General features: G+C 37.0%; 2 protein-coding genes across 2 annotated transcripts; both read left to right on the forward strand.

Moving 5' to 3' along the window:
• The first annotated feature begins 6,733 nt into the window (after window positions 1–6,733).
• On the forward strand, window positions 6,734–12,545 carry fbxw2 (F-box and WD repeat domain containing 2). The gene is made up of 6 exons (XM_059550626.1): window positions 6,734–7,242; window positions 9,203–9,397; window positions 9,568–9,701; window positions 9,826–9,912; window positions 10,378–10,547; window positions 10,811–12,545. The coding sequence occupies exons 1-6, from the start codon at window positions 6,753–6,755 to the stop codon at window positions 11,100–11,102; spliced, it is 1,368 nt and encodes a 455-aa protein (XP_059406609.1). The 5' UTR covers window positions 6,734–6,752; the 3' UTR covers window positions 11,103–12,545.
• A 7,797-nt stretch (window positions 12,546–20,342) lies between these two features.
• Window positions 20,343–21,705, forward strand: LOC132141265 (growth arrest-specific protein 1-like). Its single transcript, XM_059550627.1, has one exon. It carries the CDS (start codon window positions 20,865–20,867, stop codon window positions 21,651–21,653), a length of 789 nt encoding a protein of 262 aa, XP_059406610.1. The 5' UTR covers window positions 20,343–20,864; the 3' UTR covers window positions 21,654–21,705.
• The last annotated feature ends 3,284 nt before the right edge of the window (window positions 21,706–24,989 follow it).

A 24,989-nucleotide genomic window follows, 5' to 3' on the forward strand; every position in this document is an offset into this window, starting at 1 on the left:
GGTTCAACACTCTTCAGCAATAAAAAAAAAAACAATGAAGCACAATTGTTAGTTTATCTAAAGTCATTTTTTAATTATTAGTATGGTTGAACTGGATCATTAAAGGTCAGCAGCAAAGACACTGTTAATAAAATGGGAATAGATACATTTGTGTTATTTAATATATTTAGTTATAGCAGGTTTGCGTCATATTCTGTGTTTGCATTTCACTGTTTTGATTAATTTGATGAATACTTAATCTGTTTTGTTTTTTTGTGAGTGGGATGAATTAATGCACATTCACATTTAGCCTAGAACTACAGTAACATCATGTTCACACAGCGCACACAACGCCTCCATACTTCCGATTTCTCCCAATATGGGAACAGGAGGCTTGTCAGTCAAAAAATGGGAATACAAAGTAACTGGCGTTACTTTTTTGAAAAAGTAACTCAGATATTTTCTTGTAAATTAAAAAGTAATGCGTTACTTTACTAGTTACTTGAAAATAGTAATCTGATTACGTAACTCGCGTTACTTGTAATGCATTACCCCCAACACTGGTAATGGACATGCAGTGTGAAAAGATTCCAGGCTGAAAGGACCAAAAATGGAGATGGAAAGGTTCAAGCTGGCAGACAGAACCTTGCTGCTTGCTTAACATAATGGAAGACTTGGCATTGTTCATTAATCAGTTAAACCAACCAGATTTTACTCATGGAAAATATTAGTCTCATGAATAATAATGACAGCTGGTACAGACAATGAAAGGCATCAGAAAAGAAAAAATGAATTAAGCTGTTTCACATTTATCTGACTGCTTCTATACTGTTATACATGGTTTATGTATTAAATCTATAGTGCTACAGATCTGTAGTGATCAACAACTCATATGTAACACGTGATATTAGATACATGCTGTGGATATTACTAAACATCTTATCATGACACTAGTTCCTCCAACCAATATGAGAACTACGCTGACTGATTATACCAAATATCTGGTATATATAACTACGGGCACTTTTAAGAAATTTTAGATTTATGTAAAAATTTGTCATATGATGCTTTTTAAATACATTCACAGTGTAATTGCACACCTTGACAAAAATATAATTAATGATTAATGTGATTTCATATAAAATGATGAAGCATTTATAGGTCCAAATACCATTTTTGTTCATGTCCCACAACTCTGGTCACAGTGTTGAGATATGTAAAATAAGCTTATTGAGTTACAATTTGACATTATTTCAAATGGAATTGTTTAATATACGTACATATTAATTTACAGCATCTTACATTGCTTTGTATTATTTATTGATCATTTTTATGATTTTTTCAACTAAATGTGCCTGTCCCACACATTTGAGCCCTTACCACAACGATGAAAAAGGCTTTTATTTATTATGACATTTTATCAAAGACAAACAAGTCTAGTTTCTATGGAAACAGAAACTAGTATGTGAGCACATTGCTGACAGATTGGACCACCTTACTACAGTACCTCACTCAAAAGATCCCAAAAATATAAGGTAAATATAATATTTTCTGTGTCAGCATTTATCCCGTGTCCTTACCATACAGCTTAGTAATTCTGTACTTTGAACTAAATTTTTTTAAATTGTATATTATTGTTTAATTTGTGTATATTTAGATGCTAAGAGTCAAAACTAATGTAGTAGACCTTGCTAGTTGCCAATTAACTGCAATTTGAGCAAAAATGTTATTTTCACAACATGTCTATACCGCAACAAATTTAGGTGTAGTGGTAAAGACCAGTTCAAGGTTAACTGTATAATAAATTACAAATATTCAGTCTGTTATATGATATTTAAACATGACATTTTGCAACCTTATATGAGACCAAATTGATCAACAATAAGATCAAAGAAATGCAGAGGAAATGAGAAATTTCAGAGAGGTATGCAGAGTATCTGCAGAAGGAAAAAGAGAACATTACAAACAGAGAAAGAAAAATGGCCAGATAAAGGGTCTACCAGCTGACAAAAAGAGAAAAATCTCAAAGGCGGCAGTGGGGGTTAAATAAAAGAAACAAGAAGGCAAAACACAAAGTACTGCATGCCTCAAATCAGTTTGTTTCAACAGACACACCACCATCCCCATTTGATGATGACTTACATGCTGCTCCACTAGAACCCTCACCTAATGTGACAGCTGCTCTTAAAATGAAAATTCTGTCATTAATTATTCACCCTTATGTTGTTCCAAACCTGTAAGACCTTTGTTCATCTTCGGAACACAAATTAAGATATTTTGATGGAATCTGAGAGCTCTCTAACCTCCATAGACAGCAAAGATACTACCACGATCAAAGCACAGAACATAGTAAGGTGATCAGTAAAATAGTCCATGTGACATCAGGGGTTTCTGTTTCTGTGCTTTGATCATGGTAGTATCTTTGCTGTCTATGGAGGGCCAGAGAGCTCTCAGATTGCATCAAAAATATCTTAATTTATGTTCCAAAGAAGGTTTTGGAATGACATGTGAGTGAGTAATTAATGACAGCATTTTCATATTTGGGTGTACAAACCTTTGATAGTGGGCGCAGAAGGCAGTAGTCTCGGATGGAAAATACAGGAAGCATTGTTTCAGACTTTCAAAGAAACCGTGCCCATAGACTCACCTGGAACCAAAACTTGTAATGACAGTTTGAGTTCTTTATAGCAAAATTACTACTATCTTTCACACATGCAATACCCTCTGGTTTTTTTTTTTTACTGTTGTTCTCTGAAGTAGCCTGTTTTTGATTTCATGGCACTTTAAGATTGTATCCTTACCAACACAAGAGGCCATGACTGCAGCTCTGCTTTATTTTGCAAAAAAATATATTAACACTTAAGTTGAGATGATTTATACATTAAAATTGCAACATCTGTCATAACAAGCTAATTATGTTATCTTTTGTGTGTATGGAAACAACTGACATCTTAGGTAAGTGTCTAAATTTTACATGGTAGAGAAAACCATGAAATCCCCTATTTTGTATATTATTTTTTAATATCAGTAAAACTACACACAATTTGAAAAAGATATTGAAATATATAACATTTTTATAGAAATTAAAAAAGAAAAAAGTATGCAGTTTTGTTGACCTTTTTATATGTACAGTATAACAGACTCTGATGGTTAAAATTCACAGGGGTTGATTTTTTTTCAAACATTTTGAAGAGTCAAAAATGCCCATGGTTGCAGAAACACCCATCTACACTTTCTTGCTGTCTGGGCTCAGCCACCTCACTTGACAGCCCATTAGTTTTAATGGATTGCTTGGGCTCAGATACTGTCAGCCGTTGGAATGTAGGGTCACCTCCCTTCTGTCATGTCATGCCTTGTTGGACAAGTTGTTAACAGCAGGTGGTAGGTATCAGTATGGCAGGGTGGGACTGTTTCGTGTTTACATGCATTAGAGACACTATCACTGTTTAACAGATGCACAGTCATTCTGAATGGTTACACTCCTCCCTGAACCTTGTTTTTCTAAACATATATCTAAAATATCTTATCTGCTTTCAGGCTATGATCTAAACAAATCTGGCCTCACTGATATCTTTGGGTTTGAGGTTGCTACCATATATGTACCAGGGGGTTTAATGTCTTAAATAATTTATTTTCATAATTTATTAATATTACTATTTTCCTTATGTTTTTTTGTACATATGTTTCTTACATAACAATAAGATTGTTATATTCAAACCAACCTAAAAAAATATATATACAGTACAGACCAAAAGTTTGGAAACATGACTATTTTTAATGTTTTTGAAAGAAGTTTCTTCTGCTCATCAAGCCTGCATTTATTTGATCAAAAATACAGAAAAAACAGTAATATTGTGAAATATTATTACAACTTAAAATAATAGGTTTCTATTTGAATATAAAAAAATAATTTATTTCTGTGATGCAAAGCTGAATTTTTAGGATCATTATCACATGATCCTTTAGAAATCATTCTAATATGATGATTCATTATCAAATTTGGAAACAGTTCTGCTGCTTAATATTTTTTCAGAACATGTGATACTTTTTTAGGATACTTTGATGAATAAAAAGTAAAAAAATAAAAATAAAAAAAAGAAGCTATGTTTAAAATATAAATATTTTGTAATAACAATATACACTACTGGTCAGTAATTTGGGGTCAGTAATTTTTTTTTTTTCTTTCTTTTTTTAATAAATAAATCAATCAATACTTTTATTCAGCAAGGATGTGTTAAATTGATAAAAAGTGATAGTAAAGAATATATATTATTAGAATTTTTTTTATTTTGAATAAATGCAGTTCTTTTTAACCATTTATTCATCAAATATATTAGACAGCAGAACTGTTTCCAACACTCATAATAAATCAGAATAATAGAATGATTTCTAAATGATCATTTGATAGACTGGATGTTACATTTGACACTGAAGGCTGGTGTAATGATGCTGAAAATTCAGCTTTGCATCACAGGAATATTTTTTTTTTTTTTAAAGTATATTCAAATAGAAAACTATTATTTTAAGTTGTAATAATATTTCACAATATTGCTGTTTTTTCTGTATTTTTGATCAAATAAATGCAGGCTTGATGAGCAGAAGAAATTTCTTTCAAAAACATTAAAAAAAAGTAATGTTTCCGGTCTGTACTGTATATCACGTTTTCCACAAAAATATTGAGAAGTACAACTCATGTCAGCACTGATAATAAGAAATTACTTCTGACACTGAAAATTCATGCTGAAAATGTACCTTTGCCATCGCAAGAACTATTTATTATATATATATATATATATATATATATATATATATATATATATATATATATATATACAGGACAGACCAAAAGTTTGGACACACCTTCTCATTCAAAGAGTTTTCTTTATTTTCATGACTATGAAAATTGTAGATTCACACTGAAGGCATCAAGGACTATTTGACCAAGAAGGAGAGTGATGGGGTGTTGCGCCAGATGACCTGGCCTCCACAGTCACCGGACCTGAACCCAATCGAGATGGTTTAGGGGTGAGCTGGACCGCAGACAGAAGGCAAATGGGCCAACACGTGCTAAGCATCTCTCGGGGAACTCCTTCAAGACTGTTGGAAGACCATTTCAGGTGACTACCTCTTGAAGCTCATCAAGAGAATGCCAAGAGTGTGCAAAGCAGTAATCAAAGCAAAAGGTGGCTACTTTGAAGAACCTAGAATATGACATATTTTCAGTTGTTTCACACTTTTTTGTTATGTATATAATTCCATATATAATTCCACATGTGTTAATTCATAGTTTTGATGCCTTCAGTGTGAATCTACAATTTTCATAGTCATGAAAATAAAGAAAACTCTTTGAATGAGAAGGTGTGTCCAAACTTTTGGTCTGTACTGTATATATATTAATTTTTTTTTATTATTTTATAATTATAATTTACAATATCACTGTTTTACTGTATTTTTTATCAAATAAGAGAGAATAACAGACTAAGTTTAAACAAGAAAATCAGATTAAAAAAATCTTACCGACTCCTAATGTATATTATTCTTTAATGACTGAACGTCACAGTTTGTTGGCAAAGTGTGCCCCCTATTGACCATCAAACAACTTGCGCCACATAAACACGTTTGTGTGACTTCTAACTAAACGAGTAAAATATTTAAGCTACAACATAATTTTGGGTTCATGCATAATGACTCACAGTATTTTGCGTAGAGTTTTAAAGGAATGTATGTTTTGAAAAAGTGACAGGCGGCGGACACTCCCCCTGACTTCCTCCCGCTCGTGTCCCGGCCGCAACTTCCTGTCGCTGTAATTCCTCATTGCTAACGGAGTCTCTGTATCGTAGCCTAGCAAGCCAACTCCACAAACAGAAAAGAACAACAACAAATGTACTTAAAATTAACGTATGATATTACGTTTTGGAATAATACAGCCGTTGAAATGTAAACGAATAGAGAGCTAATGAATATCCTGAATCAAATCGTTTCCGTTAGATTCAAATATTGTTGTGTGTTATAATGCTAGCTCGGGACTCTAGAAATTTGCCTGACGGCAGCTAGCGGGGAGTTTCGTTGTTTTTTGTGTCACTAATATTATATTGTCATCAGACAAAGTCAGCTTGTGACTCAACTCCAGAAATGAAAGTTTCTCTTTTGTAGAGCGATATCGATTTGCGTTGACACCTGTTAGCTTAGCTAGCGCGGCTAACGATAGCTAGCGCTCTCCTCACACTGATTCTGCTGGAAATGGTGAGTGTTTCTTGTCTTCTCTGTTTATGCTTACTGTTAAGTTTGGGTTAATACGATATATTGTTTTTGAATAGCTGCTGGCCCTGTTCTTGAGATTGATTTGGTCATCCTTTTTTTTTTTTACGAGCTAGCGAATTTTTTAGCAAGTGTGTTTGGAAACCAGAGAGCTGTATTCTAGTGAAATGACAGCTTGTCAGTTTCTGTGCAGAAATCTGTGTTAGCATCTCAGCCAAGTTGTCATGGAGATGTCTCAATTTTGTCGGAGACATTTTTTTCTTTGGAAATTTTTTTGCTATGTAGATTACATTATCATTCATCTAAGTTTGCATCACAGAGTGGAAAGTAGTCATCCATTATGTGATCTGAAAAAGCTTTTTCCTTTTGTATTGCTTTTGATGCAGCTATTGTGGTATTGTTCTTGCTCCGTTATGAAAAGTATTGTTTATTCCACATCATTGTTTTTCAAATGTAATGCAAAATGTCTGATCTGATCGTTTCATGTGTCAACAGGTAGACGCCCTCATGTGCCCATGGAAAAGGCGGCTTTCGAGGGGTGGCTGGAGTCAGTTTCCGCCACCTTCCTGGCGCTAAGTGACCAGCAGCGCAACCAATCGCTGGACCACCTCATCTCACTGAGTGGTGCCGCCCAACTGCGACACCTGTCCAATAGGCTGGAAGCGCTCCTGAAGCGGGATTTCCTGCGCCTGCTGCCGTTAGAGCTGGCCTTCTACCTGCTCCGCTGGCTGGACCCCCAAACCCTGCTCACCTGCTGTCTGGTGTGCAAGCAGTGGAATAAAGTCATCAATGCCTGTACAGAAGTGTGGCAGAGCGTGTGTCGAGACCTCGGCTGGCGCATCGATGAGTCCATCCAGGATGCGACACACTGGAAAGGTGTTTATCTAAAAGCCAAATTGCGTATGAAGCAGCTTAGGGAGGAGGATGCTTTTGAGACGAGCTCTCTTATTGGACACAGTGCTCGGGTATATGCTCTCTACTACCGGGATGGGCTGCTCTGTACAGGTGTGTAAATTTTTTTTGAGTTGTCTTTTCTGGAGGTGTGTTCAGAAGGAGAGATGTTAGTCATCATAAAATTCCTAACTTTTTTTTCTGGATGCATCTTTTTGATCTGCATATGTTTTTGCATTGAGCTCGTTATTTTTAATCCAGTTTCTATAGCCCGATCTTCAAGTTGAGCGACATATATGCCTTTTTTAAGTTGACCCCAAGCTTGCATTCACATCTGCCTCCATCCATGCATGTAGGGCTGTGCAAAAAATCGAATGCGATTTTCATGCGCATCTCATCAGTAAAGACGCTCCTGTAATTAGAAGTATATCTCCAGCACGTGCGTTCAGATCAGGGTTGCCAGGTTTTCACAACAAATCTTGCCCAATTGCTTCTTAAAACTAATCCAAAACTAGCCCAATCGCGCTTCCTGGAGGTTCCCCGATAAAAATTGCTTCCCGGGGTTAAAATATACATTTTTTGGAAGGGTTGCCCAGGTAAAATTCCCATTTTAGGGGCTAAATATCACGTTATTGGTATTGGGGTTGCTTCAAACCGCGGACATGAAAAACAATCGCAGACTTGGCAACACTGGTTCAGGTGGTGTGGCAGTTACTACACAGAGCCGTAGTCTACCGACAACTAACACAAAATCGTTTTCAAAATCGACAAAGAATCGCCTGCGATTTTAACATCGATTTTGTGTAGATTGTCAGTGAATTATGGCTCGGTGTAGTAAATGCCAACCAGTGTTGCCAAGTCTGTGGTTGTTTTTCATGTCCGCCGGTCAAAGCGACCCCAATACAAATAACGTGATATTTAGCACCTAAAATGCGAATTTTACCAAGGCAACCCTGCTAAAAAACGTATATTTTAACCCCGGGAAGCAATTTTTTTTTTATCTGGGAACCTTCTGGAAGCGCGATTGGGCTAGTCTTGGACTAGTTTTGAGAAGCAACTGGGCAGGATTTGTTGTGAAAACCTGGCAACCCTGATCTGAACGCACGTGCTGGAGATATACTTCTAATCACAGGAGTATCTTTACTGGTGAGATGTGCATGAAAATCGCATTCGATTTTTTTGCACAGCCCTACATGCATGTTAACCTGAAATAAATTGAGTACCTGGTTTGCGTAAAGTTATGTTGGCCTTTTATAGACTGAACTGAATATGGATGTAGTTTTGTTCTTTTTTCAAAGTCATATTTGCTCTCTTGCATCAAAACAACACTTCTTTGTGAGGGAAACCAAGTAGGCAATTAATTTCTAGGGCTGCCCCCTAATAAGTTGACTAGAAGAGGCTCGGTCGACCAAAATTTTATTAGTCGCAGAATTTTTTTTTTAAATCCACAGGAAGTGGTGAGGTCCCGTAGTCAGTGACGACCGTTAACTGCTGGATTTTGTGGTAATACAGTACATCCAAACACTGGCAAATCATTCATCGACTTCAAATATGACTTATTATCTGAAATATGTAAGTAGTAGCAACTTTACATGGCCACTCAATCTAATGTTAACCTTGAAAAATGTGAGCTATTCAAGTATCTTAAAGAGTGAAATGCCTACTTTAAATGAAACAATTCAAATCTGAAAACGAATGCAACATATAGGCGCATCACTACTGTGGAGATGATGAGTCAGTGTTGCCGAAATCACAAAAAGCAATAGTGTATCAATAGGTTAAAATGTTAATACAGTTTAATCTTACTGTTTTTCCCTGACACATTCATCATCATTACTTCTACCACTGTGTTGTGGCAAGCTTTATTATTGTGTTTGAGTTCTTATTAGTAGAGCTGCACAATTAATAAATTTTTTTATCACGATTACTAGTCGAACTGAAAAATCTTTAGTCAAGGGCAGCCCTATTCATTTCAGTAGGTTTACTGGTTGGGCATGGGTAAGAAACTTTAGATGTTACTTGTTTTTAATGACAATCACGGTTGTGCACTGATCAGAGATGTCCTTACTCTTAGGTTCTGATGACCTGTCAGCTAAACTATGGGATGTCCGAACAGGGCAGTGTGTCTACGGCATCCAGACCCACACTTGTGCCACTGTCAAGTTTGATGAGCAGAAACTGGTGACTGGGTCTTTTGACAACACCATTGCATGCTGGGAATGGAGCACTGGTGCCAAAATCCAGCAATTCCGAGGACATACTGGGGCCGGTCGGTGTCAAATTCTCCAGAATGTTTTTCCAGCTAAATGGCACAAAGAAATGAACTTTAATAGTTGTTTTTACCTATGATTTATTTTTTGTCAGTGCATTCCTTCATGGTTGTGTCATGTCATCAAGACATAGCATATGCATAATCCTAAAGTTTTTCTTTTTTTGCAGTATTCAGCATAGACTACAACGATGAGTTGGACACCCTGGTCAGTGGCTCAGCAGACTTCACTGTAAAAGTCTGGTCCCTGTCTTCAGGAACCTGTGTCAACACTTTTACTGGACACACTGAGTGGGTCACTAAGGTAAGACACTCGACCAGTTTTCACTGTGCAAAATTGAAGTGTATTATTTAGCTGTTTTTATTTATTTATTTATTTTGGAATTGAGTTTGTTGAATGCCTATATGGTTCATCTGTGCTTGTTTAGGTGCACCTTCAAAAAAGCCAAGTGGAGTCCATGATGCACAGTCCTGGTGACTACATACTACTGAGTGTTGATAAGTATGAAATAAAGGTAATATAAGTCACGTGTGCAAATATTTTTATTTCCCTGAGTGTTTTACAAATGGTTGATCCTTGTATTAACTTAATAGCTATTTCTTTCTTTTTTTTAAATCACAGATATCACACAGTTCTCATCAAAACCAGTATTTAATTAACTAAACTAATATTGCTACAAGTGTGATTGCATCATATAATAATTGCTGTTAATAATGTTCATCGTCTGGTTGACTACGTCTTGTATTAATTTTTCTGTAAATTCCTGTCATATGCAAACTGACAGTCACCACTTATAGGCTACTACTAAATATTGTAGAAACGTAATTTTCTGTAAAGTTGATTTGTATTGTAAAAAGCGCTATACAAATAAACTTGAATTTAATATTTTTGCAGCACCCCTAGTTGCATTGATGTAGTTACATGAAATTCTGAGTTCATATGGATGATAAGATGTATATCTGGTTCTGTTTGTCCATAGGTGTGGCCTATAGGTTGTGAGATCAACTGTAAGTGCTTAAAGACTCTATCGGTGTCAGAAGATCGCAGTGTTTGCTTACAGCCGCGGTTACAGTTTGACGGCCGGTACATTGTCTGTAGTTCAGACCTGGGCATATACCAGTGGGACTTTGCAAGTTTCGATGTCGTCAGGTACATTAATTTCTGCCCCTTAATCTTTTAGCCAAGTTACCAGTAACCCTGTTCAATCAACTATCCTTTAAATGTTTGACTGTTTTATATTAGAGAGTGAACTGTATTTTTTTTTTACTTTCAAACGTATAAATGTTCTAAAATATTTGGGATTCTACACTATTTCTAGACCATAAACCAAATCAGCAAATTTGTGAAGCTATATTTTGTTTTATCAAAGGATAGGCATTTGTGTTTAATCTACTGATTCGTTCATATTTCAGAGTCATCAAACCACAGCAGGACCCGTCCAGTCTCTCTCTGCTTAGTTTTGGCGAGGTGTTCGCTCTGCTCTTTGACAACCACCACCTCTATGTTATGGACTTGAGGACTGAAGTTACCGTGGGCCGCTGGCCACTACCAGCCTACCGCAAATCCAAACGTGGCTCTAGTTTCTTACCGGGCGTCACCTCGTGGCTCAACGGACTGGATGGCAAGAACGATGCGGGCCTGGTGTTCGCCACTAGCATGCCCGATCATAGCATTCATCTGGTTCTTTGGAGAGAGAATGGGTAGAAAGGCAGAGGTGGTGAATACTAGCCATGCGCTTTGAAAGCAGGCAGGACTTTTATGGACATGAAAAGAAGAAAAAAAAAAGGGTGCTCTCGATTTTAAAAATATTACAGTCAACCAAGTTAGATAATGCATGGACCGAAGCGTTTTCCCCTACTCGCCTTTGTTTCCATTCGCATTAGGGGTTCACTCTTGCTTCACTCTCTTTCTTAGTCACTTGCAAAGCACGCATTCAGCACATTACGATCTATAGAAAAGAAGAACGCTGGAGATTTGTAGTACAGAGCTTAGTTTCTCTCTAATGTGAACAATCCAAGGTTTTTGTTTGTTGAAGATTTAAGAGAGATTCCCCACTGAACCTCAGTTTAGTTTAGCTCCTTTTGATTTCACATCAGTGAGGTAGTGAAATGTTACTGCACCCCCCGGACCACAGATTGCGTCACAGCAAGCATGGTCAGTAGAGTTGGTGTGTTTTTATTGCACAGTCACCAAGAATGACAATGAAGTACTTTGTTTGTTTGTTTGTTTGTTTCATTGTTATCTTTTCAATTAATTTTCATTTCTTTACACATCAGGAATTTTGCTTTGGGCACAGAAATGTTGCCTTAAACCTATGATTTCCTATTTAAGTAATTGAATTTGCAGACCTCTGCATCCGTAGACGCTGGCTTGCACCCCAGACACCTGTGTCGGTCATTTTGCGGAGTCTTGAAAAGGCTCTGATAAAATGCTATCTGAATGAATCAAATGGCTTTTGTATGAAGGTCATTCAGAGGTGGCTTCACACTGTTACTGACCCTTGGTGTTATTTCTCATTCTGTTTATTAGTCATGTGCCTTTGTTTTAACACTTAAGCAATAGTATTTACGGTGCGTCACATTTTGAAATCCAATTCTCCCTCAGTGACAGAATCAGTTTAATGCTTTTTTTAACCTAATGTAACCAACACCATAAGAGTTAGTCTTACTACTATTTAGCCAGAGTAGATCACACAAAAATATTTCTTGTGAATCTCATTGAATGTTAATTTTTAATCTTTATTTTTAAAAGACTTCTCTTATTTTTGCATAATACCTGCTAACCAGACTTTTTCACTTTATATATCTGCTTCTGTAGTTCTGTATATCCCCTTGGAACATAGATCAGTGTAACTTTGCATTTTCTCCCAAACCCATCAAAACAAAGTATTCTGGGTTGATAGTTGAATTAATTTTTCACCATCTTGCTCACACAATTCCATCGATAGATACCAGGTAAAATTATAATTAAATATAATTGGGGGTTACTTATGATGTCTGTATGCACTGGTCGTGTGTTATTTCACTGAAATGCAAACCTCACAGACAGTAATGCCATCCATCCATCATTAGCAAAATTCAGGTCTGTTGTTTGTATAGCAAAATAACATGCTGTCTTACAAATAAATGACAGTAGCTAATGATAGAAGTTGACTTTCATTTGTCTTATGATATTTTGTAGTTTATGTGGTTTAGGTCAACAAAACCTCTAAGTAACAGTCTTATAACCGGAATTACAGGACGCTTTCTCACGCGAGGAGGAGCATGTTTTATTCAGTTTGCCCACTAGAGGGCGATGCTGCAGCAAATATTTGGGTAAGAGGCTGACGAAGGATCGTCTCAACATACAATAAGTGAAATATATATAATTTTGTGTTTTACATAGGAAAAAAGGAGGGAGAGTAAATAATGAATATTCATTTTTGAGTGAACCGTTCCTTTAGTACCTGAAGAAGTGTGTAACAAAATTATTTAAAGCTTTTATAAATTTCAGTGTCATTACCACAGTTTGACGCTCTCCTTTCTATCAGACTGATCTCAGTTTTCCCATTTCTAGCTTGATTGTCTCGGGTAATTTATATTCCCCCTCTTTTTCCTTTCTTCGCCCTCTTTTTCTTCCCCTGAGCTCCCCCTCGTGCTCCTCCCCTCAGCCCTTCCAAAACTCATTGGAAGGAATTAAAGCAGAAGAATAACATGGCATGTCTCTCTTATTCCCTGTCTCTACCTCTCAGTCTCAGTGCCAGTGCAGAATTAATGGGCCATTTACCCCATTTTGCCATACAATAGACCTTTTTTGTTGTTGTCCATGAACAAACATAGGATAGGAAAATGCTTGAAAATATGCTTTATAAATGGTTAGATTGCACTGAACTACATTTTATAATCCACTTCAAAAGATTCCTTGTAAAATGCTTTCTCATACTGTTTATTTAGTCTTAAGGTGGTTATATCCATTGTTAGGAGAGGGATTCAGACATGATTATAAAACTAGTTTAATATAATGGTTAAAGCTGAAAGAATTTAATTATAAATACATTTTGTTAATTAGATTCCATATTTTAGATATGTTTTTGTTATGCTAAAGGAAAATAATTTGTGAGGAACATTAAAGTTACTTAAAGGCTATGCTATGTTATTCTGTCAAGTTATTGTTTTACTTCTTTTTTTTAAATCTAGGAATGTTTGCTCAGTGACATTCCAGCACTGGAAGGATCAGGAAAAGCTGTTTCCCACTGCATAGGTTGAATTATGAAGATATAGCAATGAAGAAAAGCGAAGCATACCCCTAAAGTGAAAGTAAAATGCTTTATTTTGTTGTTTCAGTGCAGAAGGTCTTCTTATTTCCAAGACCACCCACATGAAAAGATTTATATCAGTATGCATTGAAAACTCAAGCAATTGCAATGCAAAGGACCACGCTGATGAGCTCCATATGCTTAAAAATTGCAAATGTCAATGAAAAGTGAAATGAAAAGTCTTGACGAGATACATCTCTTCTAATCCTAATGATTTGTGCATGTTTAATTGTGAGTGCTCTAAACATACTGAAAAGGCATGTCTGCACTGTTTCTATTATGGGATGAGAGAACACACACACACACACACACACACACACTGGTGTTTATTTTCACCCTGTCCACAGACCAAACATGATTACAAGTTGTACAGTCAATATTTAGATATTGCGGTTAGGCCCTCAGCCATGCTCTCTATTCTCCTCCCCTCAATATGTGCATGTCATCAGACAGGATATTCCCACTTTTACTGAACTGATCTCAGTATTGTGGCAATCACTGTAATTGTTACAACACATTTCTGAGATGTAGCTGTCAGTGCATGACTTAGGGATGTAAAGGTATGAGAATTTCTTATCCTGATTATTCATTCATATATTCATTTGTATAGCCTACTTCCCTTAGCACTCGTTTAAAACCTCCCAGCTTTTCCGCCATGTTTTCACTCAAAATCAAACTACTCTGCCTGCAGTGTGCACATGAGACTATACTGGATAGTATTTATTTATCCTCAGTTGTTCAAATCATGGCAATCGAATACAGTTATAATCAGGGATGTGCAGAGATTCCTCAGGGGGGGGGGGAGCTTAAATTTAAACTAGGGGCAATGTAAAAAATAAAATAAAAAGATAGATAGATAGATAGATAGATAGATAGACAGACAGACAGACAGACAGACAGACAGACAATATTGTAACTTTGATGGATATTAGTAGTAATATGTATGTTCATACTGCTATTCGCTTTTTTAGAGGTGGTTAAGGTTTAGAGTTGTCACTTTAAAGGTAAGAGTAACAAGTTATTTCACTCTTAAAGGGATAGTTCACCCAAAAATGAAAATTCTGACATTAATTATTCACTCTTTTGCCGTACTGAACCCGTAAGACCTTCGCTATCTTTGGAACACAAATAAACATTTTTTTATGAAATCTGAGAGCTTTCTGACCCTGCATAGACAACAATGAATCATTTTTTTCCCAGTATGTACTTTCATGAATGACACAGAAGAGAAGAATTGTTTAATTAAGTTATTTTTGTTTTCTTTGTGCACAAAAAGTGTTCTCGTAGCTGCACAAAAACCACATGGACTACTTTAGAAATATCCTTACTCCCCTACTGGGCCTTGAACTTGGCAGTTGTGTTGTTGTCTATGGAGGGTCAGAAAGCTCTGTGATTTCATCAAAAATATATTAATTTGTTTTCCGAAGATGAACAGAGGTCTTATGTGTTTGGAACAATCTGAGGGCCAATGACAGAATTTTTACTTTTGGGTGAACTATGCTTTAAAGGTGCAATTTCTGCAAAGGAGTAAAAATTCCAAATGCACCACCCAATTGGGAATTTAAGGCAATGTGAGGAAAGCTCATCTCTGTAGACTTACACATCGATTTATTATTGCTAGTGATGACATTTTTTGTAACCACGGAATGCTGATGCCGGTTTTGGTAAAATAAGCCTCTGTTACCTTGTTCAATCCTAAAAACCTCTCAACATTCGGTTCCTTGATATTATTGATCAATAAGACGGCAGTCTTCCAAACTCATTCCTTTGAAATACTGCAATGATCAGGCGGGAAACTAACACAGATGCAATGAAGATATGTTAACATTTCAGATTTTTGTCTATATTCATTTACCTATTCAGAAACTCACTGTCATCTGTGTTGATGGTGGTGAGCTAAAGGCCCAACAATTCCTCCCCTCTCTCCAGCCCTCCACGGACAGACAATGGATCATTCACACTGCTCTGCCTTCATGTCACTGATTGGCTTACGGTAAAAACATTCAGGCCTCGTGGGAACTTTCCAGCCGAAATAATAATCCGAAGGGGGAGGGAAGTGAGAAGGACAGATACAGGCTACAATAGCCAAAAGAGACCTTATTTGCATCTCATATCCCCTCCCCAAACAAATCAACAACAACATGAGCCTAATGAGAGGGACAGAGCTGGTGCCATTACACTTGCTGCAAAGCTGAAGCTAATGGCTTTACTTCAGTGTTTGTGCATATGTGATCACACACTTAAACATGAATCCAGGTCATGGTACAAGATATTCAGTTTTGTGTGTGTGTTTGTTTTAACCAGCATGAGAGTTGTTACTATTGTACTTTTTATTTGATTAGAAAGTGTACACCAGAACTTGTGTTGATTTGTAACTTAGTGACCAACAAAACAGCTGCATGTCAGTTTCCAAAAATATTTTATAGTATAAGATCATAAATTGTACAAGAATGTAAAATGATCTACACTACAGTGTGAGCATAAGAGCTCTGCTCAGGACCACCATGAATTCTCTTTTAATCAGCGAACATCGTGAGGCTTAATGGGTCAAACCGTCCTGGGACATGAAAGCTATGATGTCAGTTAGCCCACATGGAACACATTTCATTTGCTTCGTGATGAAAAATTGGTAACACTTTGCAGAAATGTTCTCTATGTTAACATTTCTAAGCAGCAGCTGACTGTAATAGCTTTTTTTAATATGACAGAGGCATGTTGATACAGTAATACTGCAATGAATAAGGTTTTGATAACATCAAAATAGATTATTCTTTTTTATGGGATGTTGCCATGTTTATTATGAATGATTTATCAGTGCACATATAAGGTCCTGCAAGATTGAATCAAAAACATTAGCTCGCCAGTTCTCTTAAAACTATGACTCTCTGATGTCATCTATACACTCATAAAGATGGGCAATCTATCCCTTCTGCAACCTATCAACTTCTCTCAGATAAATAATAGAGAAAAAAGTCACAATTTCCATTTGGACTTCATATCTAAACTATATGTTATTACTATGAATATATGTGGATTTGAAGTACATCCAAGAGCAGTGCTGATGTACATCAGTTTAAAGATACTCATTTTTACAATTCTATCAGTGGGAAAGAAGCATGCGGCTCATTTTCAAAGTCACAGAAATTGCTTAAGTGTGTGTTTAGATGATTCAAAACAATGACATCTAAGTAGTGCTGTACTTAGTTTGATGTAACAAAATGAGAATCTGGGGTCAATTTTATTCAGTATCCTATTTCAATAAAGCATGAGCAAGAGAAAAATATTCAGCATGTTTGGGGCCTTCCATTTAGAATTATTAGTATTTATAAACTGTTTTCTGGCTAGTACACAACTAAATATTAAATTACGATTGTTTCAAAGAAGTGATTAAAAGTTTGGTAAATTATTTTAAATTCAGTTTAAGAAAACAGCTTTACCACTTCATCCCTCTCTTCTGTTCTATTCATTTACAGATGCTTTACTGTTTAAATGTTACCAAACCATTACTTTAGGGTCACGTTCACATTACAGGTTGGCTAAGTTAGGACAGTAAATGGCCAACAATCCATTTAAAGCTTTTAGCTGAGATGGTTGACTATACAAAATGGCTTTTTACACACACAAAACGTTTTACAGACAAGATGAATGTGTGACATACTAGACCTTAGCCACACATTACAATCATGGAGTTTCAAAGAGGGAAATTCCATTTAAGTATTTGTTCAGTTCAACAGATGGTATTTGTATAAAGAGCTTTAGAAAGGGTCTTCCTAATAAAAGACCCGAGTGGCTGCAACAGCTCATTCAGAAACATTTGCTTAAGATATGAAAAAAGCAGACAGTTAAGCAAACACAGACCAGTGAGAGTAGCAGAAAGACAGTTAACAGCTGTTTCCATTAAATCAGCTTGGTGGAGCCAGGGCGTTTTGGCAACATACAAATATCATAGTGGGCAATCGCTGTGCCTTTGAGAGCTTCTTGATGAGGGAGGTCCTGATGCATATGTTTTTGGCAACGAGGTTTCAGTGTGTGTAAACATTTGTGACAGTGGTGGAGACGTGAAGACTGAGACTTCTTGAGCGCCGAGAAAGTCATGTGCCTTTTTCCGAAAATAAAAAAAAAATACTAAAAAACTCTTCGTTCCTAATCTAGAGTTCTTATGACTTATTGTCACCATGGGCAACAGTACAAAAAGTTTCAATTGAAACATTCAATTCTGTCTTCATATATTGTGATTTCTTTGGTACTTTTAAATAGCTCTTTTGACCATAAAGAGAAATGTATAAAGTAATATGAGAATCATTAAAGGAATGGCACTTTTGTAGTTTATACCTATAATAGTTTTAAGCATGCAACTGGTTAAAGTTATGAAGGACAGAGTTGTCTGTTCATGCCTCAGACTTCATCTGAGTGAGAAAAAATTTGGCCCACTTCATTTCTGGCCTGCATCCAACACTGACGTGAATCAGGATAGATTTCAGTAGCATGCACAAAAAGAGCTAGAACTTCTCTAGAACTGAAATTATGCAAATTATTAGACACATCTTAGATCCAGGTTTTTCCACTGAAAGTTCTCTTTTAGTTTTTCCTCTGATCGTAAAGCCTGGGTTACTTTTCAGCAAATAATGATAAACAGGTCTGACAGCTTGGCAAGAGGGGACAACCAACTCCTCAGAGAGATTCTGAATACATTTCACAGCAGTTCTCTCTATAAGAAAAGGAAATACCAACATCTTGCAGTAATAGTCTCGGCAGATTGAACAATTTCATCCTTTGTGAGGAGTGAAGCCTTGAGCTCTGGAGTTGCTTGGAGTCCTCTGTGTGTGAGCGAAAATGTGCAGGGCATATATTCTGTTTTCTCAGTGTCAGGCAAGCAGTTTCATTTCTTGTTGTGTAAATAGTTTGTGATTTCATTGATCTATTATTTTAAACATTCATGCTCTGCTAAATGAAATCACACAAGATAGCAAAACTGCAGCACTTTTTTCATTTCCAATCAGTTCAAAATGTAACTTCTTTACTACAAAAAAAAAACATGCTTGTGAGGAAGCTATGTTAGAAATGGATGTGCTGTATTACAGTTTTTCTGTGGAATGTGAGAATTTGCATGAGACTGTTTGCTCCCTTCCTCCCAAATGGGCCATCTAATCTCTCTAATTGGAAAAAGGAAAAAAGTTGGAAGGTGGGAGTGGGGTAGAGGGCATTTTTGGCTAGCTGCCCGAACTTTGTGGTTTGAGCGTTTCAGTGTGATAGGATCAATGTAGCATGGATAACACTGTCCACTCTGTTCTTCAAAAACTGCCCCTTCTTTTTCCGCAGATCTGGGCCAGGTGATGATCATAATCAGATACTGAGAAATGGAAAGCACAGGATTATTCCATAATCGTGAGATATCCATCAAATGTGTAACATCTAATTATAATTTTATAGAATTATATAGTTTAACTGATTAAATCTCTAAAAAATGCAGACCTGCAACTATCTGGATGTTGAACATGAACGAGAAAGGGCTTTTTTGTATAATACTGTGGAGTATATAATGAGGGGATAGGAAAGTTTTGGGGTGAGAACAGAAGAAAAAAGAAAAGAAGTGTGATGGAACAGCTGTTATTTTGCTCCATTTTAGCAATTAAGAGAGGATCAAAGGATTGTTCATGCAGTCAGCTGCTGACCAAATGCAGTGCCCAGTGCATGTCATCACAGAAATCACAGAAAGTTAACTTCCTTCAAGTGTTTCTAATAGAGAAGCATGTGTCCACATGCCTTGACTTTTGGACAAATCTTTAATAGTTGTTATGAGAATTTTGAACTTATTGAATGAGACCCACTGACAACATATGAAGCTAGAATATTAACACTGAAATCATCAGATCATGCATCAAAATGGAGAAGCGGTGATTGGAAAACATCTTTGAAATCCTTTTGTTTAAACAGACAAATCCAATTATCCAAATAAAGCAAAATAAAACAACTGTCTGCAGAATGCCTGTTAAATTAATTATGGATTGTACAAACATGGAGAGACATAAACCAATGCAAAATGAAACCATATTAAAAATAAGAACACACACAGACACAACTCTGCCGTGTTGTTTCATATAGAAATCTTTCATTTGATCTTAAGTGAATTATGTTTTATTATTTTCTTGTTGGTATTTAAAGCAAACTTGAACTGAGTATTTCCCTTAAAAATACAATGGATTAAGTTATTTTCAAATTATCAATAACATTCCATTTTTAAATCAAACAAAATAAAATTATAAATTAACAGGTAATAGCTTGAACTCAAATATTTCCCTATAAAGGTTGTTCCTTCATGATATATCTTTGGAGTGCAGATGCATGAATACTTAATAAAACACTTCTTAAGACAGGCTGAAGGCTAAATAACCTCAAATAATTACACATAATTACTTAGAACTGAAAATAGATAAGCATTGCTGTTAGGGTACTGTCTGATGACTGACTGGGCAGGGACATGCAATGCACTTTGATAGCCAAATATTCTTGCTCTGTGTCACCGTAGGCGGGGTCTGACGCTTTATCAAGTCAAATCACGGCCCGCACCCTCTCAACATTCTCGACCTCCATCAAGTTCTGACCCCCACCCTCCAAGTGACGTCAGAAATCACAACAACTGATCAGACCAATAGTGTGCTGCATGCATACTTCTGGGGTCCGGGTAACTGAACAGATCCAACAAGACATCTCAAAGGAATCATAGTGAGTTGAACTTTTTCCTGCTTTGTTATTTGAACAAGATGCAGTGCGAGATCGCTTTTGGAATGTTTCGATGTACTTTATAAACCGTTGATTCCTTGCTGGATTAGTCTACTGCACAAAGAGCAGCGAGAATAAAGACTGGACGCGCGTCAAGATGTTGCTGCACGCTATGCTTTCGCGGCAGTGAGCAAATGTGATTCGTTTTCAACCATTTGGTGTTTTGTCCATGGAGGAGTTTCGATACACATTTCCGCGGATATCGAAGGAACAATATGAGCATACTTAACTATCTGAAGGGGTTAGAAGAACGCGGCTAGACGGTGGGCATGGAACAAGAGGAATTGTTTATCTCAGTCTCTGGTGGAGAAACATTATGGGTTATAAACCAACAAATGGTAGGCTATCCCTTGACCTAATAATTAACTTTCAAGCTTCTGAATCATAAAGGAATGGCAAACTCTGGCAACTCTCCAGTCTTTCTACGGCTGCAAATATTGATTTTGTCCATCGGCTGTGCATTGGTATGTTATAGTCGTTCATCCACCGCATCACCGGCACACAACCAGCGTTTGATATGCTGGCAAGCCATCATCAAGTGCCAAGGAGAACAGGAGTGTCACTACGCGTACACACAGTATCTACACGCGTGCGGTCCGGTGATAAACGGCAACAGGAAGAAATGTCCCAGCCATTGCATTTCTTCCATCATTCAGCTCAATCTGACTGTGAACGGCCCGGCACTGGAGGACTGCGAATGCGCCTCGGACACTCTGTGCAAGATGACCAAGAGAGCCATTGAGCCCTGTATACCTAGAACGAGCCACATGGGCTGCACCGAAGCGCGTAAGCAATGTGAGAAGGATCCCGAGTGCAGCACCGCCATGCGGGACTATCTGTATCACTGCAGGAAGCTCTTCGGTGGAGAGCGCTGCTCGGACGACTGCCGGCGGGTCATCACGAACATGCGCTCCATCCCCAAAGCCCTGCAGCTGGACACTTGCGTGTGCGACGGCACAGAGAGGACCATATGCGAGTATGTCAAAGGCAGCATGAAAAACTTTTGCTTTAACGACCGGTATGGCGGGAGTGGCTTTTCAGATAATGAGGACGAACTGGAATATGACTACGAGACGGATTATGAGGACGAAGAGAGTGATGCGTGGGATTTAAGAGCACAGAAGAGTTCGATTGTGATGTCCACCATTTTGACACTTTCTTCTCTTGTTATAGTTAGATAGGGCATGTTTTCCGAATTAACTGCATATTTGGCAATAATAAATTAAGCCCAAAAACCCCCTCCCCCAGACGTGGAAGTAAAAACAAAAGGTGCGCGCGCGTGTGTGGAGGGGGTTAAACAAGACGTATTTGTCGGAGTATTAAGACACAAGTCTCAAGGTTACAAACAACAGTAGCGCTACATGATCACATTCCCGCGGTAAAAGTAGCATGTTACTTATCACTTTATTGTAGATATAGCCTACACACAAAAATATGACCAGACTTTTTGTGTTTTGTATAGAATGTCTTATTAGCTGCCCCGCGTAAAGTAGCCTGTGTTTCAAAGGGCAAAACATTGGTTTGATTTATAAGCGCGTAAATGTACAGTTACACGAGAGAATCAGCCAACTGGGTAAAAATAAAGAAGAAAATGGGAGAAGAAGAAAACCAGAACCCCATAGTGAAAGATTGTTTTTAAAAACCTAGTTAAGCTGCCAAAATCCGCACACTATGAAAAGCAGTAAGTTGTCCTTTATGTAAAGAAAATGTTGGAAATATGTACTCTGCTATATATTAAGTTATTATGAACTATTGTGGAAACTGCTATTCAAAGAGATTAATAAATATTGTGTTTATTTTTGTATGAAAGATTGATTAGTGTAAAAAAAATGCAAATGTGTATAATGTTTCTGTATCATATAATTGCGTGAATAATTTTGATTAACAATACCATGTAATACTGTTTATAATGTTCATAAAGATTGGCTTCAAATTATTCCAAAGATCATCTTACTTATGTGTCTGGTTATTTCACTATACAAACTAATACAACAACTTTACATGCAGATCTGACATAAGGTAAATGAATGTATGTTTTTACTTTCTATTGTACACTTGAAAGCATATTCATGAAATTATATAATATGCTATAAAATGAACATTAAATATCTAAGTCATTATAAAGTAATTTAATCAATAATGCTCTGAGTCTGCCATCATTAAAAAATCTTTAATTTCCACCTGACATCCCCTGCATGGGCATGCGCTAGTCAAACATCTTGGCTCTATCTGTGCCTGCACTTGATCTTGTAAACATAAATGTTTACAGAGGGAGTTAGTCTAGACTCTAGAGACTCTAGACATCTAAGGAAACAAATGAGGTTGTCTTTAAACAGGATCAGAGTTGAGCATGTGCCAAGAGACTGGCTTATTGGTTCAAAGCCTGAGTGTTTATTTAAAGTCTTCACTCAGTCTGACAAGGAAAAAAGCAGTGTTCGCGTGAATGAAGCCTCAAGTAGCCGTCACAAACGCACTCAGCCTGCTACTGTGTGTGTAAGTGGGCTTGTCACTGTTCAAAAGAGTTTGCTTCTCAGTGTGAGTAGCACTTGGGTAGTACAAATCTCCTCTTAGATTCCATATGCCTCTTTGTTCTGTTAAGTTTAATATAACAATACCTGCTTGATACCTAGTTAGCACTGCAAATACAAAATATAATAGATTTTGCCCTCCCCCAAACACCTTAAAAATGTCAGCTTCTCACAGAAACAAATCATTGAGAAAACAGTGATTTTTTTATGCTGTGTTACAAGAGTTCTAGAGATCCAAGATGGCAGCCATGATGCTTAGTTCATTTCAAGGCAGACGTGGGACTAGGTTTCTCAGTCTTATTAATGAATGAAGGAGAAGTCGAGTGGCACTTCTGTCATGCTAATACTAAACACACAATAGACGCGGTACACAATGACCTGGCACTTCATTCTGTCTTCTAGCTGACACCTCTAGAAAGAGCAGAGTGAACGTTCTGGAGAGAACAGAAGGAGAAGATGGTACAATGTAAATTATGTCAATCTAGTCCAAATAGAGGAGGTTACTTTTTCAAAAACTACGGTCTCCAATATTTTTATGCCTTTTTTGAATTTATACATATTAGTTCATTTAAGTTCTTTTATTTAACTAGGTTAAAACTCATTGAGATTAAAATCTATTTTACAAGAGTGACCTGGCCAAAAAGGCAGCAACAAATAATAAAAGTATACAATTATACAATATACAACAAAAACATAAAAAACACACTCATAAATCACAACAACAATTTACCAAAGGATAAAACATGTAATTTGTTATTTGTTTTTGTTGAGAACAGACCCCTTTAAACTGACAACACTGTTGTTAATCCAGTTATGTCCGCAGATTTGAGTGTAAAGGAAGTGACAAAAAAAATGACAAAACGTGTTTAAGATTCCTATTACTTTCAAATTCTTAATTTTTGTGTAACTTGTGCCAGCATGTGTACAGGCTTTCATAAGATTCAGGATATGATTAAAAAAAATCACAATAGTCCTCTCCACTGAACACAGTTCATCTACATCACAGTGCTACATGAGCAATGAGACATGTAGCAGTTTCTCCTTGTGGAAACTTTATCCATAGTACATTTCAGCTGTTGACATAAACCAAACATGAATGAACATTTTGAGAGGGTAATGCAGGAGAAAAAAGAGGTTTGGTTGTCAGGCCAGTGGATGGGAAGAGGGGGTTGGTCTTTAAGGGGTTCTTAAAGAAGGAATTTGGAGGAAGGGCAGGCAGTGAAGGGCTTTTCTGAATGACCCTACATGGACAAACAGAGGACCCCTCCACACCATCAGCATACTTTAATCTGCAGTAGTGAGCTGGACTGCATGGGTGCATATGACTTGATTGCTCTTCCATCGAGGGGATGAAGAAAAAGAGGGGAGCAGTGAAAAGAGTGTGAGAGGAGAGACAAAACTGTGCTGACATGGGGCATAGCTTAATTTTCACGGTTCTGAGACAGATGGGAAAGGTAATGTGGCGTGACGGCTCTTAGAAACTTCAATGGATGCCATGACCTCAGGGAAGTTAGAATCGACTGCACTGGGACATTTTTGTTTTTTTCTTTAGGGGTGAAGCCAGAGGTGCACCTTTTAGCTCATTGTTTTGAGATATTTAAACTTTCTTACATTCTCTTTGATAAATGTAATGTAAATATTATGACATCTAAATACACACACACACACACACACACACACACACACACACACACACACACACTTCTGCCATATGGACATTATTTTGATAGTCACCTCTGATAACAAATTACTTGTAATGTAGAAACATGCATGCATGATTTGAAACTATTTTGAAGCACTATACAAATAAACATGAATTAATTTGAATACAATGTGTTTTTTTTCTTTGTTTTTCTTGGTTCTGAGTGTTGTTTTTGTCAGCCCAAAGCCACTGCCATCACGAGTTGAAGGGTATTGAAGCTGAAAGGAGCTTCTCAGAGGCTCAATAGGGAGCTAAGAGTGCTACTACTACTAACTCTATTAACCTGA

This window comes from Carassius carassius, chromosome 5 (genome assembly GCF_963082965.1).
Source record: "Carassius carassius chromosome 5, fCarCar2.1, whole genome shotgun sequence".
Classification (NCBI taxonomy): Eukaryota; Metazoa; Chordata; class Actinopteri; order Cypriniformes; family Cyprinidae; genus Carassius; species Carassius carassius.